Source organism: Ciona intestinalis, unplaced genomic scaffold (assembly GCF_000224145.3).
Source record: "Ciona intestinalis unplaced genomic scaffold, KH HT000103.2, whole genome shotgun sequence".
Lineage (NCBI taxonomy): Eukaryota > Metazoa > Chordata > Ascidiacea > Phlebobranchia > Cionidae > Ciona > Ciona intestinalis.
In genome coordinates this window covers 187,246-208,103 of record NW_004190425.2, presented here as the reverse complement: position 1 = coordinate 208,103, position 20,858 = coordinate 187,246, and the positions used below count along the sequence as shown (strand labels likewise).

At 33.7% G+C, this 20,858-nt stretch overlaps 2 protein-coding genes across 3 annotated transcripts in view; one reads left to right on the top strand and one right to left on the bottom strand.

Moving 5' to 3' along the window:
* The window catches only part of LOC100176820 (DBH-like monooxygenase protein 1 homolog), an 8,876-nt gene extending 3,614 nt beyond the window's left edge, over positions 1-5,262 (top strand). Inside the window, exons 1-8 of one of the 2 annotated variants that reach the window (XM_026838673.1) lie at positions 7-530; positions 1,298-1,467; positions 1,729-1,823; positions 2,313-2,472; positions 2,835-2,965; positions 3,329-3,425; positions 4,254-4,352; positions 4,922-5,262. In XM_026838673.1, coding sequence (XP_026694474.1) covers positions 494-530; positions 1,298-1,467; positions 1,729-1,823; positions 2,313-2,472; positions 2,835-2,965; positions 3,329-3,425; positions 4,254-4,352; positions 4,922-5,149 — 1,017 coding nt within the window. In that variant the 5' untranslated portion in view covers positions 7-493 and the 3' untranslated portion in view covers positions 5,150-5,262. Of the gene's footprint in view, positions 1-6; positions 531-1,297; positions 1,468-1,728; positions 1,824-2,312; positions 2,473-2,834; positions 2,966-3,328; positions 3,426-4,253; positions 4,353-4,921 lie in introns of those variants that run through there. The other variant, XM_026838672.1, reaches the window with a different exon arrangement.
* Positions 5,263-6,676: 1,414 nt separating this feature from the next.
* On the bottom strand, positions 6,677-17,180 carry LOC100179142 (DBH-like monooxygenase protein 1 homolog). The gene is made up of 15 exons (XM_002129183.3): positions 16,987-17,180; positions 13,432-13,542; positions 13,213-13,359; positions 12,957-13,047; positions 12,593-12,774; positions 11,927-12,004; positions 11,426-11,530; positions 11,049-11,151; positions 10,306-10,475; positions 9,949-10,043; positions 9,308-9,467; positions 8,810-8,940; positions 8,231-8,318; positions 7,543-7,641; positions 6,677-7,343 (listed from the first exon to the last, which is right to left on the bottom strand). The coding sequence occupies exons 1-15, from the start codon at positions 17,143-17,145 to the stop codon at positions 7,119-7,121; spliced, it is 1,944 nt and encodes a 647-aa protein (XP_002129219.1). The 5' UTR covers positions 17,146-17,180; the 3' UTR covers positions 6,677-7,118.
* Between the last annotated feature and the right edge of the window lie 3,678 nt (positions 17,181-20,858).

The following is a 20,858-nucleotide window of genomic DNA, read 5'->3' as shown; positions in this document are numbered from 1 at the left end:
GACGGAACTGAACGAGGCTGTTCCTGAAACCCGAAGTCTGAGACCAGTCAGAGCAAGAAGGCCGCCTGTTCGATATGGCGATTATGTAACCTAACTTTTCTCCTCCCGTCAAAAATTATATTGGGTGGGAAGAATGTTGTAAACTGTTTATCGTGTCTGTTCACTCTAGACTTATCGCGCCTTACGCGCTCTAAGCTTTGTTGCCCGAGGTTGCCTTGCCGCCGCGTGTCCTTCTTTCCTTGTGTTAGACTTATCGTGCTGCTGGGTTCACTGTATTATAGTAATAGTATGCGAAGGTTGTTGTGTTAAGTATGGATGTAGTACCTTAGAATTACGTTGTATATATTGTGCGCTTTGTGTATTTAACGTTGTGTGCGTTTGCAGATGCAGTCCAATAAAGCCTATATTATTGAAACTTGTAATTAGGTTACGACACTATCCACAACATGTTGGGTTCCCTCTTGGTGAAGCTGATTCACCAAAGTATGTTGTCATGGAAACACATTATGATAATCCAACTTTAGCACAATGTATCATGGTTTAGTTTTGCATTATTATGTTTAGCCAACCCACTGATTACTGTACTTGCTTCTTAACCAAAGAATACCAAATTTAAAGCTGGCTGCTGCTATTACTGTATGGGTGTATAGCTTTGTGCAAGTTATTTAAAACTAACTGTTTCTGTATTGAGTAGTAATCATGCTACTTGATTGTGCAGAAATACAAAAAGTTTTAACTAGGTAACCTTTAAAGGGGCATAATGCTCACAAAGGAAAAGTCAAAATTGGTGCGTTGATAAAATATTCAAATGTGAACATTTCCAATTTTTTTGCCTGTTTTATTCTTTAAAACTTTGGTAATCCTTCCGATCACAATCCTTCCGATCCTTCGATTCCGATCACAATCCTTCCGACATCCCGATCACAATCCTTCCGACAAATCCTTCCGATCACAATCACATCACATTGGTAATCCTTCCGATCACAATCCTTCCGATCCTTCGATTCCGATCACAATCCTTCCGACAAATCCTTCCGATCACATTTGGTAATCCTTCCGATCGAACTTTGGTAATCCTTCCGATCACATTTGAGCTTCTCTATCTATAGACAAACTTTCATTTAAAAGTATATCCCTTTGAATGAATGGTAGTTATGGGGGATTGCATTGTAGGCAAAAACTCTACTGTACCATTGGCTGTGGGTGAACTGGTAAATTCTGTGTATAATTAGCAACCCTTATTTAAAACTGTAAAAAAAACATGTGTAACCAAAGCTATCATTACAATCCATGTTAGGTATTATTGATTCATCTGGTTTGCGTATATACCACACATCGCAAGTCCGTCAATATGATGCGGGGGTTCTGGATGTTGGACATTTGGTTTCACCGGTTGCTCAACTTATTCCACCAAATGCGGACTCTTATCTTCAGTATGGTGAATGTACTTCGGACTGTTTAACAGAGGTTTGTAATCATAGTCACACCCGCAACCAAAGATACAGGGTACAACATATTAAAGACTGCTTGTTCTAAGTTCATCTCATTCACTAGGGTATAAGTTATTTTAATGATGAACATAAAGCGTATGTAACATAATTCACTTTATATTATTTTAACTTTAGAACAAATGCACAATTACAGATTTCTTAAAAATGAATTAAAAAAATATGAATCAAAGCAAGAACTTTTATGGATAAATTTAACTTTTAATTTCCTCCAATTAAGGTCATGCAAAGAGCTGGTACAAGTGAGATAAAACTTTTCTCTGTTATGTTGCACACTCACTTACTTGGTAAAAAGATTGAACTAAAACACATCAGGTTAGAATATGGATGTGATATAAATCTAAATGTTTTATATCCAGTTTAGTTTTAAAAAGATTCAAATGAATTTTAGCTTAACGATGGTGTTAAAGTTTGCTATGTCCTGTCTATTCTTTTACACCAAAAGCCCTTACTTTAATATGTAACATACGCATTATATAATTTGATAAAAACAATTTTGTAAAAACACCCCAAGTATGCCTATGTATTAAAAATCAAACAATTAGTCTTAATGAACAACTTTGTTTCTAGAAGACTAACTGGATAATAATTAAACATAAATAGCTTGTATGTCTGCTAGGTGTAGCGACCATGCTCATTTTCTTCCATTTAAATGTGAATACGTTTTTAAGTGTAAGCGCATTTTAACAACCATTGTATTGTCACTATATCCTGTCTTTTTATTTAATATATTATGAAATCTTCCCCAAATAAAGTTATTCTAATTAATATTTGTAATAACCATTATTGTTATTGCTATTACAGGAATGGAACTGAACTTCCATATCTCTCAAGAGAAAACAATTACGACTTTAATTATCAAGAAACAAGACAACTTTCAACTGAAGTTATAATTAAACCTGAAGATACACTTCAACTTGTGTGTGATTATAAATCTTCTGGTGTGCGAAGCAACTTCACTTTTGTGAGTTTGTAGGCCTGTTGGTCCCAGGCTTGTGTGTCAATAGCCAAGCAACAAAAGCAACCCAGTAATCCACTATAGGTTGTCCAAATAGTCAGTTCCACATGGAAGAAATTAAAAGATCTTAAGAAACGATAATCCCCAAAGTGGCATTGTAACTTGTGAGCGTATATGAAGTGTATAAAATGGGGCCACATGTGTTATAATGACTTTTATTGTCCTACCAACTTAAGGTGAATTAGTGTAACTTATTCATTTTGCCAAAGTTATTTTAACCATTAAATTTAAGAAAAAATGACAACACTAAAAAGGCTGGTTGCTATAAACTTTGCTGACTTTTTATTTTATTTCTACAATATAATAAGGGTGGGTTTGGAACAAAAGAAGAAATGTGTCTCGCATTCTTGTCCTACTATCCCAAGATTCAAGTCTCAAGCTGCCTTACTTTTCCAGCAATTCATCCTCTTATAACTTACTTTGGCATCGAAACTTACAGGTATGCTAAGTTAAAATGGTTCGACAGGTTCCTCGGCTCAGTTATCGGCTTTTAGCCTATAGTTATATGTTCATGGATGAATGTTACCACTGTTGCGGGTGTATGTCATTTGGGTCAACACAGGTAACGGCCATTGCTTCAACCCAGTGGTCCTTGGGTTGTAATAACGTACAATTTCACTTCGATACATGGCAGTGACTTCCTGCTTAGGCAGTCTGTTTTAAATTGTTTGTTTTGGTTTATTAAAAATCACTAATTAGTTGCAGAAAAGTATTTCAGTGTTTTTAACTTTTTAAAAATTTAATTTGAAAAGTTTTCACATGAATACAATTTCTCAAATATTAATTCTTTTTTAAATCTTAGGTCTCCGGGTCTGAGATTTCAGGGTTATACTTTAAATGATTACATAATCACATCTGCAGAGCTGAACGGCACAAGTGTTCAGACCTACATAAACAGTGTAAGTTGTATGAAGTATAATAATGAATGAATGTAACTTACTTTATCTCTGCGTGGCCGGAAAACGACAGTCGTAATCACACGGGTTTAACACCTCGTGCCAGCTTACGAGTTACCATGTATGTTACTTTGTGGGTGATTATTTTTTTAGATTTTTTTTTTTATGTATGGCTGATAACTAGGACACCCCATTAGTGACCACTAGGTTGGAGCAATTGCCGTTAAGTGTCTCGCCCACGAACACATATGCCCGGCACTGGACAAATCTTGTTATTGTTGCTTAAATATATTTTACACATACCTTAAATCCATTTTAACAGACAAACTGTTAACAAATAGTGTATGATTTATTTTAAATTAGATGACGCGAGGTAATATGTTAGCATATTTCCTTAAAATTACACCTGAATGGAACATTGAAAAGTCAGTACTTAGTTTCCTAGAAAAGCACAACATTTATTCTTTGCTTAAACACAGAAGATTTGTTTTAATTAATTTGGGATTTCTTTTTGGGGGGCTTTGTTTTCCTATCATGACCCAATCTTTAGGTCAATCCCATTGCCAACTTAAAATTTAAGTTCGTTATGGTCAATCATGTTTAATGCTGACTCTCCCCACTGCGGATTGTGTCTTTACGCACACTTTGGTTTCTATTAGAAGTTTAACTTTAAAATATTTAAACAAAAATGGCTGGTTTGTCTGCCAAGTGTAGCGACCATAAATATTTTCTTCCAATTGAATGTAAATGTGTTTTTAACTGTAAGGGTGTTTTAACAACTGTTGTTTTGTCGCTAAAGTTATTTTTATTATAAATGTTCATTGTTTCCAGTTGCCCTGGGATCAAGCAAGAGCTGAAAACATGAGTGAAGCTCTACGTGTTATTAGAAGACATCAAATTTGTTTGTACAATGGATCATTCGCGGTCGGAGTAAGTAACATTGTTTCTTATATCATTGTCCGGCCCTATAGCACTAGTCAAGAGGATTTGATGACCGGTGCTGTTATGGGCAAACTTGGCCTTGGGCAAGATACTTATTTTTAACAGTTTTAGTATAGACCTTTTTTCTTAATTTTATATTTTTTAAATTTACCAATATCGATATTTTACAGTATATCAAAACATATGAAAACTTATTCAAAATTTTTCGCGTATTTAAGTTATTGAAAGTTATAATAGAGAAAAAGTTGTTGTTATGCCTGTTTTCATTAGGTGACATCATATGTGTTGCTATGATATGACACATATAGGCATTAAATTGTGCAGCACCTACAGGTTAATGAAACACTTGTCTGACCACACAAACGATTTATATATCTGTGTATTATCAAGGCATATTTACTGATACCGAAGTATAAAATGGCTGTCTTCAACTTCTTAACTGCATATATTTAACAGTTTCATTTTGCTTAGCTTGGACATCATTTTAAACTGCTGTTTTCAAACTTGCAATAAATTTTAAACAATTTTTAATATTTTATCAATACTTATTCTATCAGGTCCCATTTAGTCGTCCTGCAGTAGAAATTAAACAACGATACATTGAACCCATACAAAACTGCACCACCCCAGTAACTGGAATGGCAACCAGCGCACCTGCGTCAACATGTGTCGTCGCAACCACACCATCAATTAATAATCCAGACCTTACAACATCAGGAGCATCTCATATCTTCTTCAATTCATTTCTTATCACACTGATGTTAATCACTACTGTACTAGCCTAAAACAAAAAAGTCATATATATCTATAATAACAACCTTAATTAAATCTGTATTAACAAATTTAATTATTAACTTCTGATGTGGTATATATTAATAAAATTTCTAATATTAACATTTTTTGGTTTATTCCCTTTGTTCATTAATTACGTATATGTGTATGTAAGTAACTTCTTACTTTATCCTCGCGTGGCCGAAAAATGACAATCGTTAAACAAGGGTGTTCCATTTCATTCACCTCGTGCCGACTTACGAGTTACTAAGTGGGTTACATTGTGGTTGATTATTTTTGGGAGGAGCCGGACTTTTTTCATTTTATATGTTGCTGATAACTTGAACAACCCATTAGTGATCACTGGGTTGGAGCAATTGTCGTTAAATGTTGCCCAAGGGCATCTAGGCCCACAATGGTATCTGCAAAAAGCCTTAAACCTATTATCTATTTGTTGATACTACTTGGTAATATCATACTTTTATTAATTAACAACAATTTAAAAAATATATTAAAGTCAATTCAAAGAAAATACAGAAAAAAAGTGATTTAGGGTTTCGCATTTGCCTATTACGGATTTTTGAATACGTTTTCCAAACATTAACTTGTTAATATATAAGTAAAATTCGTTTCAATTACTCCTGAGGTATAAATTATTGAACATACAAAATTAAAATGTGGGTAAGAAGAAACAAAAAATTTAAATATTTTATACCGATAGTAACAAGTCATATTGACCTCTTCCTATTTTCCTCATGTTTATTTCTCATTTTTTTTCACAAAACTAAAACTAAAAAACCAAACCGTAGAAACTATTCCAGTTTGTTTTTTTATAAATATATGAAACTTGATTTAATTTTCACACTTGCAAACTTGATTTAGCAAGCATTCAAAATTAGCATCTTAATATGTCCCATTTTTTTATCTGTTTAAAAAGACTGTTTCTATTTAACACATTTTTTAATATTTAACAACAGAAATCAGCTTTGATGCGCGCTTTTTTAAAGTCGTGATATTACTGTCGAATAATTCTGTAACATTGCTTTTTTATTTATCATTAAATAGAGGCCCATAAAAACAAGATTAAAAAAGTTTTCTGACAAATGGATTATCTTCCACTTTCCTACTATATTTATAAAGGTAGGGTGGACACCTTTAGCTCATATAATTCAAAAAGTTGATCGTGTTTAGATAATTAACAATGGGCCAAGAAATATGTAAAGATACGGTTTTCTTCAATTAGCAATATTTAAGTTTTTTGACAATAAAGGTCAATCATTATAATCACAGTAAAACTACTTAAATAAAAGTGTTGAGTAAAACCGTATAAAATATAAGTTAACTCATATTATAAGCTGTATTTAATGAAAATAAATTAGGATGTAATTTAAAGTAAAGACATGATCCATACAATGCTGGAGTTGGCTTCAGAGAAGTTTGATTTAAAGTGCACCAAGAGGCTTCTAAGAGTTTCAGAGTATCCCAAGGCCATGTGTTTAGGCATATAGAACCAACATATCTGTCAAGGAGCAAAAATGTTCGTTTCGCATATTTAATGTACGTAGTGAGTAAACTAAAACCGTGGCGGCCATATAGTAGCCCACGGGCGACCAAAAATATTTAAAAAATATTTTACTCATAACCACTAGTTAAGCGGCATGCGCGCTAACCAACTGTGTCACGGAACCGAAATGTGACTAGGTGTGTTATCTGTCAAAATCCGCTGGAAATCCTTTTGTCCACATCATACAAGAAAACAAATGAATAGTGTCAAAAAGTTGCTTTGGGAACAAATAAACCTGCAAAGAGAGCTTGGAACAGAGGTGGAAGATACTGAAGAGAGACTCGATATACATTCAAAAAAGACTAAGAATCTACGCACAACAATATTTTTTTAATATTAGAACTTTTATTGATATATACAAAATCAAAAATTAATTAATGGGTATGTTAATATAGAGATATGTATTTTTATATTTTAGGCTAGTAAAGTGTAACAATTAACATCAGTGTGATAAGAAATGAATTGAAGAAGATATGAGATGCTCCTGATGTTGTAAGGTCTGGATTATTAATTGATGGTGTGGTTGCGACGACACATGTTGACGCAGGTGCGCTGGTTGCCATTCCAGTTACTGGGGTGGTGCAGTTTTGTATTGGTTCAATGTAACGTTGTTTAATTTCTACTGCAGGAAGACTAAATTGAACCTGAGAGAAAAATATTAACAAAAATATAAAAAATTGTTCAACAAAAATATTAAAATTGTTAAATAAATTGGTTATCGGTAAAACTATAAAATATCAATAGCGGTGAAGCAAGGAATATAGGTCTGTCTCTAGTCGAATTGTTGTTAAGTATCTTGCCATAGGTCAAGTTTGCCCATTATTAAGAATCAAGGTTACTTACTCCAGATGGGTATGATCCATTGTACAAACAAATTTGATTTCTTTGGATAACGCGTAGAGTTTCACTCATGTTTTCAGCTCTTGCTTGATCCCAGGGTAACTAAGAACAATGAACATTAAAAATAAATTTTATTTACCTCCTTGATTATGGTAGCGAAGATTGAGAAATTTTGAACAAAAAGACAGGATAAAAGGACAAAACAGAATTTGTTAAAACACTTTACAGGTAAAAAATAATTACATTTAGTTGGAAGAAAATAAGCGTGGTCGCTACACCTAGCACACAAACGAGCCATTTATGTTTAAATATTTTTATTTTCAAGTTAAACTTCTAATAGAAATCAAAGTGTGCGTAAAGACACAACCCGTACAGTGAGAGGAGTTAGCATTAAAGAGGATTGACCATAGAAAAGGTAAATTTTAAGTTTTCAATACAATTGGCTGAACAAATTTAAGCACAAAATAAATGTTGTGCTCCTCTAAGAAATTAATTTTGTGTACAGACTTTTCAATGTTCTATTCAGGTGTCATTTTAAGGAATTATACTAACATATTACCTCGCGTCTGCTAGTTTAATATTAATCTAGCATTAATTAATAACAGTTTGCGTGTTAAAACTCATTGATATAAGGTATGTGTAAATATATTTAAGCTATAATAACAAGATTTTTATACTTTATACAACTTACGCTGTTTAAGTAGGTCTGAACACTTGTGCCGTTAAGTTCTGCAGTTGTGATTATGTAATCATTTAAAGTGCCACCTGTTCCCTGAGATCTAGTGTTTAAAATGTAAATTTATATAATAAAATGGAAATTGTATTTATGTACAAACTGTGATTAAAGCTTATCAGGTTTGGACCAATTAAAATCAACATTGGTGTAAAGGCATGTGCCAGTAGTTCAAAGTCTAAGTTTTAAAATATTTGATAGATAACTTTTTATCATTTTGTTTAGATTAAGTTTTTGGTCAAAGCACTGTTATATTTCTTTGTAACTGATTCGTCGCAATAAAACGTATTCTGTTATATACGCCTTATGCCCACTGTTCAGCTTAGAAGTTATTGTATGTAAATTTCAAAATTTGTACGTTATGCTTTTTTTTAAGATAACCTATAAAGAACCACTGGGTTGAAGCAATGGCCATTAAGTGCCTTGACCAAGGCAACATCGCCCCCCAATGGTAAGCAGAGCCATGAACATATGAGTATAGGCTAAAAGCCGAAAACTGTGCCACAGCACCTGGCGGATTATTTCAACTTAGCATACCTGTAAGTTTCGATCCCAAAGTAAGTCATAAGAGAATGAAACTCTGGAAAAGTAAGGCAGCTTGAGGCTTGAATCTTGGGATAATAGGACAAGAATGCGAGACACATTTCTTCTTTTGTTCCAAACCCACCCTAGTTAATATATTGTAGGAATAAAATATAGATCATCAAAGTTTGTAGCAATCAGCGTTTTCAGTTGTCAAGTGGCTCTATTTCATACACCTCATACACGCTCACAAGTTACATGCAACTACGTGGGATTATTATTTTTAAAGCTCTTTTAATTTGTTCCATATAGAACTGACAATTTGGACAACCTATAAGGAAACACTGGGTTAAAGAAATTAGTGTTTGGTGGCCTGCTTACCAGCAAAACGTCTAAACCTTGTAACCTCTAGTCTAGAGATGAAACTTTAAACACTTTGCTAGCAAAATTTCAGGCAATATGCTCATTTTTCTATTTTTTCTTAGTAGCCCCACTGTTGTAAAATAAACTCACAAAAGTGAAGTTGCTTCGCACACCAGAAGATTTATAATCGCACACAAGTTGAAGTGTATCTTCAGGTTTAATTATAACTTCAGTTGAAAGTTGTCTTGCTTCTTGATAATTAAAGTCGTAATTGTTTTCCCTTGAGAGATATGGAAGTTCAGTTCCATTCCTGTAACAGCAGTATTGGTAATGGTTATTACAAATATTGTTATATAATAATAACACCTTCATTTAGGGATAGATTTAAAAATCTCTTAAACGAAAAGACAGAATATAGCGAAAACAACAGTTGTTAAAATACGCTTTCACAAAACATATTTATATTTAATTGGAAGAAAATAAGCATGGTCGCTACAATTATCAGACAAATGGGCCATTTAGGTTTAATTATTATCAAGTTAGTCTTCTAATTGAAACAAAGTTGTTTATGAAGACTAATTGTTTTATTTTCAAGTACAAAGGCATACTTGGGGTATTTGTACAAAATTGTTTTTATCAAATTATATAATGCGTATGTTACATGTTGAAGCAAGGGGTATAACGGGACAAACAGGACATACCTAAATACCAGTATCAAGCTAAATTTAGTTTAATTCCAAAATTAAACTGTATACGAAACATTTGGATATATATAACATCCACATTCTAACCTGATGTGTTTTAGTTCAATCTTTTTACCAAGTAAGTGAGTGTGCAACATAACAGAGAAAAGTTTTATCTCACTTGTACCAGCTCTTTGCATGACCTTAATTGGAGAAAATTAAAAGTTAAATTTATCCATAAAAGTTCTTGCTTTGATTCATATTTTTTTAATTCATTTTTAGGAAATCTGTAATTGTGCATTTGTTCTAAAGTTAAAATAATATAAAGTGAATTTTGTTACATACGCTTTATGTTCATCATTAAAATAACTTACACCCTAGTGAATGAGATGGAACTTAAAACAAGCAGTCTTTAATATGTTGTACCCTGTATCTTTGGTTGCGGGTGTGACTATGATTACAAACCTCTGTTAAACAGTCCGAAGTACATTCACCATACTGAAGATAAGAGTCCGCATTTGGTGGAATAAGTTGAGTAACCGGTGAAACCAAATGTCCAACATCTAGAACCCCCGCATCATATTGACGGACTTGCGATGTGTGGTATATACGCAAACCAGATGAATCAATTATACCTAACATGGATTGTAATGATAGCTTTGGTTACACATGTTGTTCTATATAGGTATAAATAAGAGCTGCTAATTATACACAAAATTTACCAGTTCACCCACAGCCAGTGATTTGATAAATATTGGGAAAGCTTGGTAAGCAGAGAGTTTTTGCTTTCCATGCAATACCCTATAACCACCATCCATTTAAAGGGGAATACCAATAGAGGAAAATTTATATATGGATAAAGATGCTCAAATGTGATCGGAAGGATTACCAAAGCTTTAAAGACTGGAACATTTAAAAAAAATGGAAATGCTCACATTTGATTTTTTTTAACCAATGCACTAATTTTGATTTTTTTGTAAGCCCCTGTAAAGGTTACATGGTTAAAGCATTTTTGTATTTCTGCACAATCAAGTAGCATGATTACTATTTAATACAGAAACAATTAGTTTTAAGTAACTTGCACAAACCTATACACACATACAGTAATAGCAGTAGCCAGCTTTAAATTTGGTATTCTTTGGTTAAGAAGCAAGTACAGTAATCAGTGGGTTGGCTAAACATAATAATGCAAAACTAAACCATGATACCTTGTGCTAAAGTTGGATTATCATAATGTGTTTCCATGACAACATACTTTGGTGAATCAGCTTCACCAAGAGGGAACCCAACATGTTGTGGATAGTAGAACGTCTAAAAATTTATATTGTTTCAGATGAATTCAATTTATTAATTTTGGCAACTCATGCCAATACAGAAGTGTGTGGCAACACTGGAATAAAAAAAAGTTTTTTCAGGCATATTTATTGTAACTTTTAAAATTGGTGTATTTATAAACCAAATATACATAATAAAAAAAGAAATTTCTCTAACTGATATGTTGTCTATTAACTAATCAACTATTCAAGTATGTACAATAGAAGATTTTAAAAATATTCCAGTGTTTATATGCAGTAGTATAACTCACCCCACCCCCAATTGCCCACGCATGTATTACAGACTGACATTTAGAGAAATCTGGTGGCATATTTGCTGTGTTGCATTCTGCACTTGTGCCAACAGCTCCAAGGTCCTGTGAAATAAGATTAAGGATAAAAAATATGATCTAAAAACAAAAGATCAACAGCACAATAGTTTCTACTTTAAAAAAATCTTTTATCAACTACAAAAAAGTAGATAACTAGTGTTAAGGGGGAAGTGTAAATACTTCAGGTAAGTTTAAGCAACCAACAAACAATTGATAGTTTTTTTGGGGCGATATTCTTTTGTTTTTATGCATGGGTGACAATTTATACAATCCATTAGTGATCACTGAGTTGAAACAATTGCCGTTAAGTGTCTTGCTGGACACATTCGTTCATAATGATTTCGGAGACAAGCCTTGAATCCATTACCTCTTCGTTAGAGGCATGCATGCTAACTAACTTCGCCACATGGACAATAAAACATAAACTTAGTCAATATTTACAGTTATATCTCCAATGCATTGATAGAGTAGAATGTGATGAACATTTTGTTCATTTCCAGCTTCAACCACAGGAGCTATCTGTAATAGATGATCATCGCATTATATTTAATAGATAATGTTTTTGTTATTTTATCTCCTTTTAATATGTAAATACTTTATATAATTGAATGGTTAATCCTTGTGTGGCTGGAAAACGACAGTCGTTTTAACACAGGTGTTCATACACCTCGTGCCATCTTACGAGTTACTATGTGTGTTACTCTGCAGGTGACAATTTTTTTTATTTTTTTTGTATTTTTTTTATGTATTATAGTTTGAACAACCCATTAGTGACCACTGGATTGGTGCAATTGGCAATTGCCGTTAAGTTTCTTGCCTACATACGCCCATAATGGTAGGGGCGACGAGCCTGAACCCATTACCCCTGGCTTACAGGCAGGCGCACTAACCACCTTGCCACGCCAAAAATATTACATGATAAACAAATACTTTGTTTTTGTAAATATAAAAATAACTTATATTGTCCTATATAAGACAATAATATGTTTAAATCTAAATTATACAATAATGAAAAAAGCACTTTACTTATGAATTTACTGCAGCCTTGAACAAAAAAGCAACTGAACTTTTTAATTTAATTGGTCTTATTTTAAATACCCATTATACCTCAACCATGTGTTGTTTTGATGAAAATGTTGGAAACTTCATCAATTTACAACTATAGTAAGTATCTCTAGTTGGGATTTCTGTTCGATTGTTTAAGAATTCGAAGGTTGAACGAATTTCACCAGCAGGGTATTGGAAGTTGAGGGTACCAGTTGTTTCAAGGAGTAAAATACTCTTTGCACCTAAATGTAAATTTAATTTTTCCTTAAACTTAATTTTGCTACTAAATGATTAATAACAGTATCTTAATTTGTCTTTTCGATTACAGTAGTAATGATTTGGAAATATTTAACACAAAAAAACAGGATATGGCAACAAAAAAAACACATTCAGAAATCACCCACAGAGTTAAATATATACAAACCTCTACTGGCACCATGATAATTTGCAGCTACTATATCATCTCCTGTTGGATCCGTTGTTCCATAGGCGTATATCAATCGTATAGTATCAGCCTGGACAAATGTAATAACAGAAGTGTTACATAACATACCAAATACCCATACAACTAAACAACTATGACAACATGTTAGAAAATACTGTGCCACAGTGTTATTAACTACAGATACAATTAAATATAAAAATACAAAAATCACAAACATTGATATCTTAATACCCACAGTAATTGGTCTGTCGTTGCTTTCACATGCGAGGATTTGTCTTCTAAACTTGATAACCGTCCACCCATCGCATTCTGTCCCATACAAAAGTTCAATGTTTTGTTCAGGATCTTTTGGAGGAAACGTATTACCTACCCCGTATCTATCCTGCAAAAAAGCCAAAGTTGACGACGCAGGAAGATCAAACTTTATTACTTTATTAAAGTTTATTGAACTTACGGTAACAACAGCGATTCCGTTTTTCACCCAACCAACAACCATATCGGCCCCGGTCATTGCACCGTTAGGGGAAATCCCCATGCCGATCCAACCAACAGTGTTACCATGAATCTGTGTAAAAAAAATTATGCAAGTGAAAATTTCAATGCCTGTGAAATATGTTTTATAATAGCACAGTTGACTCTTGCATTTAGACTTTATATACGTTTTTTTTAAACAAAATTCCAAATTTTCAAACCGGTAAATTATCAAGTAATTTATGATTATGATCCGGCTTAAACAAAACCGATGAATAAAAAATGTACCTTTAACTTATGAATGAATGTATGTAACTTATTTTATCCTGGTGGCCGGTAAATTTGGTCATTTGCGATAATTTTTGAGAAGTGGCTTGTGCCAAAAACAGAGCAGTAATACCTAATTTAAAGCAAAAATAAAGATTTATCAATAGTTATAATCAATTTTCTGTTATTACAAGTTCATATGCACTTGTTGGGTACAATATTTATCCATTGATGTTCGAACATTACCCATTGTCGTTCAAACAATACCAATTGTTATGCGATAATATAATGTATAGGTAACATGCCTGTTTAATCTTCTTTTTACGAACGCCTGTTTAATGATAATCAGAAAAAAATAATGTGACTTTATTCGACAGTATTATTCGACTTTATAAAACGCGCGTTAACGCCGATTACTGTTCGTAAATATTTAAAGAAAATTAACATGCTAAATAGAAGCATTTTTGACCATTTAAATATATGCGGAATAGTGAGGTTCTAATTTTAAATGCATGCTAAATCATAGTAGAGCCGATGAAATTTTGTAGTTTGCGAGTGTGACCTATATTCAAAGATTCAGCTTGCTTTATTTTTCCTCTTAAAACTATAGTTTTAATTTTGTAGAAAAACACTGAGATATAAACATAAGAAAAAATAGACAAGGTAAAAAGCTAGGTTTACTGCAAGTTGCGGAATACTATTAATATACAAATAATTCAATTTATGCCCTGTCATCCCCCACATTGTAGTGTTGTAGGTTCGCATTTAATTCGAAAAGTTATGCTTTAGGGGTAAAAGTCAAATATAATATAGTGATGTAATAATAAGATAATATATGAAAAATATATTCGAAATTCTATAACTTGCACTTAGAGATAATTTATAGAAGAGGCTTTTGCGAATTATACAATAGCAATACCCAATTTGTAGCAAAACTATAAATATTAATAACAGCTAATATTTAATTGGCGCCGTGGTATAGTAGTTAGCGCGCCTGCCTGTAACCCAGAGGTATTGGATTCAAGGCTTGACGCTGCTACCATTGTGGGCGTATGTGTCCTTGGGCAAGACACTTAACGGCAATTAAATTATCAGACATACATAAAAAAAAGAAAAGAAATCCAAAAAAAGTAATTACCCACAAAGTAACATACATGGTAACTCGTAAGCTGGCACGAGGTGTTAAACCCGTGTGATAACGACTGTTGTTTTCCGGCCACGCAAGGATAAAGTAAGTTACATTATACATTACACATTAATTGTTTTGTCCCATCTTCCACCACGTTGTAGTTTTAAGGGTTTTAGTTACCAAGCCTATTTAATATTTTTTGTTTTGGTAGTTTAGATACTGGAAACGGTTAAACTTAAAGAGACACTTATTTTTATGGGAAATCCCATGTATTGTCGCACGGTCCGTACTATTTACAGTGGGATTTTTTACACGATATTTTCAGAAGCTGTTTAGACTTTTGAAACTTTGACGAAACTTTTATACCTCATTTAAGCATCACTGCTATATACAAATATTTATTTTTCGTTTGTATGCTTCTTTTAGACTAGTTTTATCCGACAAAATTAAACTGTGCGAAACATTTCAGGTAATTTTAGAAACGTCGTTTTAGTATGATTCACCATGCATTCAACTGTGCATCTTATTATTAGGCACTTTTTAAACATTAAAAAAACTTGTATAAAATGAGGACTCATAAAAGAAGATTTAAAAATATTCCAGCTTGGCCAGCGTCTTAACATACCCGACCCGACTATATTATACAGTACTACTAAAAATTTAGACATGTGAGATAAAGCAATGCAGCTATATGTGCCTTACGTAGACAATGATATAGCAGCACGGATCCTCATATTAATTTGGTTAAAGGCAGACGCATTAAAAGCAACGTGGGCCAATATATTACGAAATTAATATGGCTGTTTTAATAGTCTCATAATTGAATGTATGTGACAAGTAAGAAGAAATTCTCGGGCTTAGCTAGCAAACAAAAAATCACCCATCATGACTCCACACATTTGTACAGCATCTACGCACTAAAAATAACGGACATTAAACAAGAAATAGCTGATTGATGTTTTGGACGCTTTGTCCGAATCGCCAAAAAGTAAATATCAAATAAAGTCCGGTTTCTGAACAGTGAACAAAGTAAATATTTTCCAAGGGTTGCCCCTATCATTGTAACCATAGCAACTGGGTTTATCGATATTTTGGACTGTCTTTTTTATTGCAAATTAAAAGGAGAAAAGTCGTTTTGCTAATTTAAACATTGTTTTTTTAGCGCAATCTTGCCACGTTTTCATACGTTGGTGTGGGGGAAGATGGGACACCTTATGACTGTATCCTGCTTATTAGTAAATAAAGAACATTCAAAAAATTATAAAACTATATCCTCACGATTCCCATATTGTTAATTGTTTAAAACACGATCAGGATGTTTGGATATTATATGCGCTAAAGGTGTCCCATCTTCCCCCTCCCTACTATATATTCCCAAACGACGATTATGCGGGAGTTGTACAGTAGGGTAGAATAAGATGAGAATTGGGGTAAGATTAGACAATTTAATTAAAATCTCCTTTTACTTGTCCACATTTAATAACAATGGACAAAGAAACGGTTTTATTTGACACATACATTCTCATGGTCCAACAAAGTGTGCGGAAAAGTTATTACTGTTTTTAAGTAATCGAATTCGGTGGTATACGAACACACCCTTCGCTCCCCGGCGCCGTGGCATAGTGGTTAGCGCGCCTGCATGTAACCCAGAAGGTATGGGTTCAAGGCTCGACGTTGCTACCTTTGTGAGCGTATGTGTTCTTGGGCAAGATACTTAACGGCAATTGCTTCAACCCAGTGGTTACTAATGGGTTGTCCAAATTATTAGCCATACATAAAAAATGAAAAAATCCCCCAACAAATAATTACCCACGAAGTAACATACATGGTAACTCGTTGGCAGGCACGAGGTGTTAAACCAGTGTGATAACGACTGTCGTTTTCCGGCCACGCGAGGATAAAGTAAGTTACATTCATTTATTCAATGGCAGAACAAAGTTTAATAAGATATCTATGTTTTTTTACCAAAAAGATATACGTGCTTAAGTATATATACGTGGTGTCTTGTAAGTAGGATTTAGATGTATTTAACAGAGCGTCCGTGGTATAACAACTGTAGTTTTCTCGCCACGTGAGGATAAAGTAAGTTACATTCATATTTAAAAACTTAAATACTTTCAATTAGTTTAGCATTTTGCTTACCTCAAACGTTATGTCCGTCTGGTTAAACTTCCAATACACCTTGAATTTGGCGGCTTGATCAAGGACAGTAAAATGTTCATAATTATCGGTTGGACTCACGTCGGATAAACACAAGTTTATTAAATTTAACCCAAGAAAAATAATTATAAAAGAATTCATGCTTACGGTTGCTGATAACCTATCAACAGTTAAATTATTCTTGATATAAAAACGAAATCATAATTATTTCCAGTAAATAAAGACATAGATTTAGTATTGATAAAAGTTTAAAATTGTGACAATAAGAAAGAATATTTCTGCTTTTCTTTTATTGTTTCAACTTCCATAAAGGCAAAACGATCGTAACTAATAAAACCTTCAGGTCAGCAACATAAATGTAGTCATTTATCTTTTGAAAACTTGAAATACATAACTCACACGCATCGCACATAGACGAATTTTGAAGACTAACTCTTATTTGTTGACGAGCTTAGCTGAAATAAAGTGTCCTGGGTTCTGACACCAAGCTTTTAAACATTCTGATCATGCATTCTTCAGATGAGTTCCACCCCAAAATTTTTTTTCCTTCGAAAACTTTTAGTTTGGAGCACATCACTCGTGATTACTGACGTATTCTCACGTGCGTACATTCAGGCGTCATGGTTCGGAAATCGTGTGATCAGCACTCGCGTGTGGTTAGAACGTAAGCGATATAGCCAACAAAGCGTGATAGGTTTTACTTGATGTTGTTATTTCACTGCATAAGTAACCTCGGGTAAGCAACTTTTTCTTCGGCAATAAAGTTACATTCGCAATACTTCGCGTAAGCAGACACGATACGTACCCTTGTTATAATGACTATCGTTCCACAATGTGTTTGAAACAAACACCTGTGTCATTTGAATCTTCACAAGAGAGGGTAAATAAGGGATGGTATTCTCGGTTACCGACCAAACTAGTCGGTCGCGGTGGTTATTAGTTACCGCGTTTTTTTAGTGACAGAATAAAATTTGGTTGGTGTATTTTCACATTTAGTCGGCCGGCTAATTTTCCGTGCATTACTCATTACAGAAGTTAGTCGACCAAAATCAACCGACTAAAATTTTAGTCGGGCGACTAAAAAATAGCCAAGAATGCCATTCAAGTAATATCGTTCATTTACTTTTATTGCTGATTTAAGACTAAACTATTATATCTTTAACTTCGTTCGATTTTGTTGTATTTCTTAATGGGTCATATATAAACAAATAATTTCAAAAAATCACAAACACACGCAGTAATATGAAGATGGGAACCTCAAAAAGATGTTGCCCATTGTTTTCAAGCACAAAATATATAACAGTTTTAGGGTAACACCGCTTATTATACGATCTTACCTTTAGTAATTAACAAGATATATTAAAATGCAGGACGAATTATTTAGTGTTTCGGATAGCAGGTGTAGTTTTAGCGATTTAAAACCTGGTGGGTAAAACGGGATAGTTTAAAAACCGTGTTAATTTTGGTTAATATATAAATTTATTATCAGAAATGACACGAAACTATATGTTGTACTCTAAAGAATCAAGTTTACGCATTTTTTATTACCCAACTGCTTTAGTTTTTAAAATGTTTACTATAAATATTTTGTAAGAAGAATTGGCATTGTTTAAACACCAATTTATAAATACTGTATCCTACAAATTCATATGTATGTGTGGAAAATAGTCGCCCAAATAACAAGAAGAAGCGCTTAACGAAAAAGGATCTGTATGACTAATTACGTACTCAATAAAATATAATAGTGACACAAAGTTGTACATACACCAAAATCTAATAAAAATGCTTAGTGAAATATAGGCATACCAACGAAGGTTAAATACGAAATGGTTGATTGATGTTTTGGACGCTTAATTGTCCGAATCGCCGAAAAGTAAATATCAAACAAGTCCGGTTTCTAAACAGTAAACAAAGTAAATATTTTCCAAGGGTTGTTCCTGGTCATTGTAACCATAGCAACTGGGTATCATCGAAAATTTGGACTGTTTTCTATTGCAAAGTAAAATAAAAAATCGTTTCGCTAACTTAAACACTGTTTTACGCTTTTTTAAATATATTTTAGAATGGCAATTATGGAGGAGCTTAAAATAAAAAATAAATGTTTAGCTTTTTAACCCTCGCGTAGTCGAAAAAAGACAGTCCTTATAACACGGGTGTTTTGTTTCATTCAGCCATGCCCGCTTATGAGTTACCGGCGCTACTTAACTTTATAGGTAATTTTTTGGTTATTTTCATTTTTCCTTGGACCGTAACGTAGAGGAAGACGCAGAATAAGAGTGTCCTATTTTATATTCCTCGCAATGAAAAGAAAACATGTTTATGGTTACCGATAACCTCATCACCAATAAGTGTATTTTATTCGATACAATTGCATTTATTTTAATATAAAACGACATTGAAAAAACCAACAATAACCCTATACTTGTCCATGTGCGTATTTAGAACAATGTATCCTGGCGAGTTGACGCCAAGCTTTTATAAACCTTCTGAGCAGAAAACGTCAAATTTTCAAAAGAATTTTATAAAAAGGTGTTAGGAGTCATGGGCAGAAAATAATGTGTTCACCGATGCTTTACGCAAACAACATATTTCCAACAGGGAAAAAAAATAATAATAAAATGCTCATTTTGAATGCTCGCTAAAACATATTAGAACTCCCGAAATTTTGTAGTTCGCGAGTTTTAATCATTAACCCAGTATTGAAGTTTAACAAAATAGGCCGAAATACTTCATGCAGTTGGATTTTGTCCAATAAAATTAGTATAGTTTTGCGAGAAAAGCTAAGATATGTACATGAGAAAACAGGCAGGGTTTAATATGACGTCACGGAAAAAATGTAACATCATGAAAAATGTGACGTCACGGAAAAAATGTGAAAAAAATGTGACGTAACGGAAAAAATGTGACCTCATAAAAATGTGACGTCATGAAAAGTGTTACGTCACTGAAAATGTGACGTCACGGAAAATATGACGTCACGGAAAATGTGACGTCACGAAAAAATGTGACGTCACGAAAATCAGTGACGTCACGAAAAGTGTGACGTCACGAAAAGTGTGACGTCACGAAAAGTGTGACGTCACGAAAAATGTGACGTCACGAAAAAATGTGACGTCAAATGTGACGTCACGAAAAATGTGACGTCACGGAAAATGTGACGTCACGGAAAAGTGTGACGTCACGGAAAATGTGACGTCACGGAAAAGTGTGACGTCACGGAAAATGTGACGTCACGGAAAAGTGTGACGTCACGAAAAATATGACGTCACGGAAAATATGACGTCACGAAAAATGTGACGTCATGAAAAACGTGACGTCACGAAAAAAGTGACGTCACGAAAAATGTGACGTCATGAAAAATGTGACGTCACGGAAAATGTGACGTCATGAAAAATGTGACGTCATGGAAAATGTGACCTCGCGGATAATGTGACATCACGGATAAGTGTGACGTCACGAAAAAGTGTGACGTCACGGAAAGCTGTCACGTCACGAAAAATGTGACGTCACGAAAAATGTAACGTCACAAAACGTTTCTACCTTAAAGGGCCTAAACACACCCCAAATGTACTTCGCTTTAATCGATAGAGTGTGTTTTTCTAATTCCAACGACACCTTACTTGTTTTAATCGGTTCTGTATAACCAAAGATATTCCAGCTCAAACACCGTGAAATTCAAAAAACTGATTTGAAAGTTGCGTGGCGAAAACATTGAGAAGTGTACTACCCACGTGACAAATCACGTCACAAAATTGGAGGGGCAGTGTTTTTAGCGAAAAACGAGACCAGTACGTTCCTATGTCACAATCACGGAGCTCGTAGTAAAAAAAAGATAGCGGCGAGAGGCAGTGTTT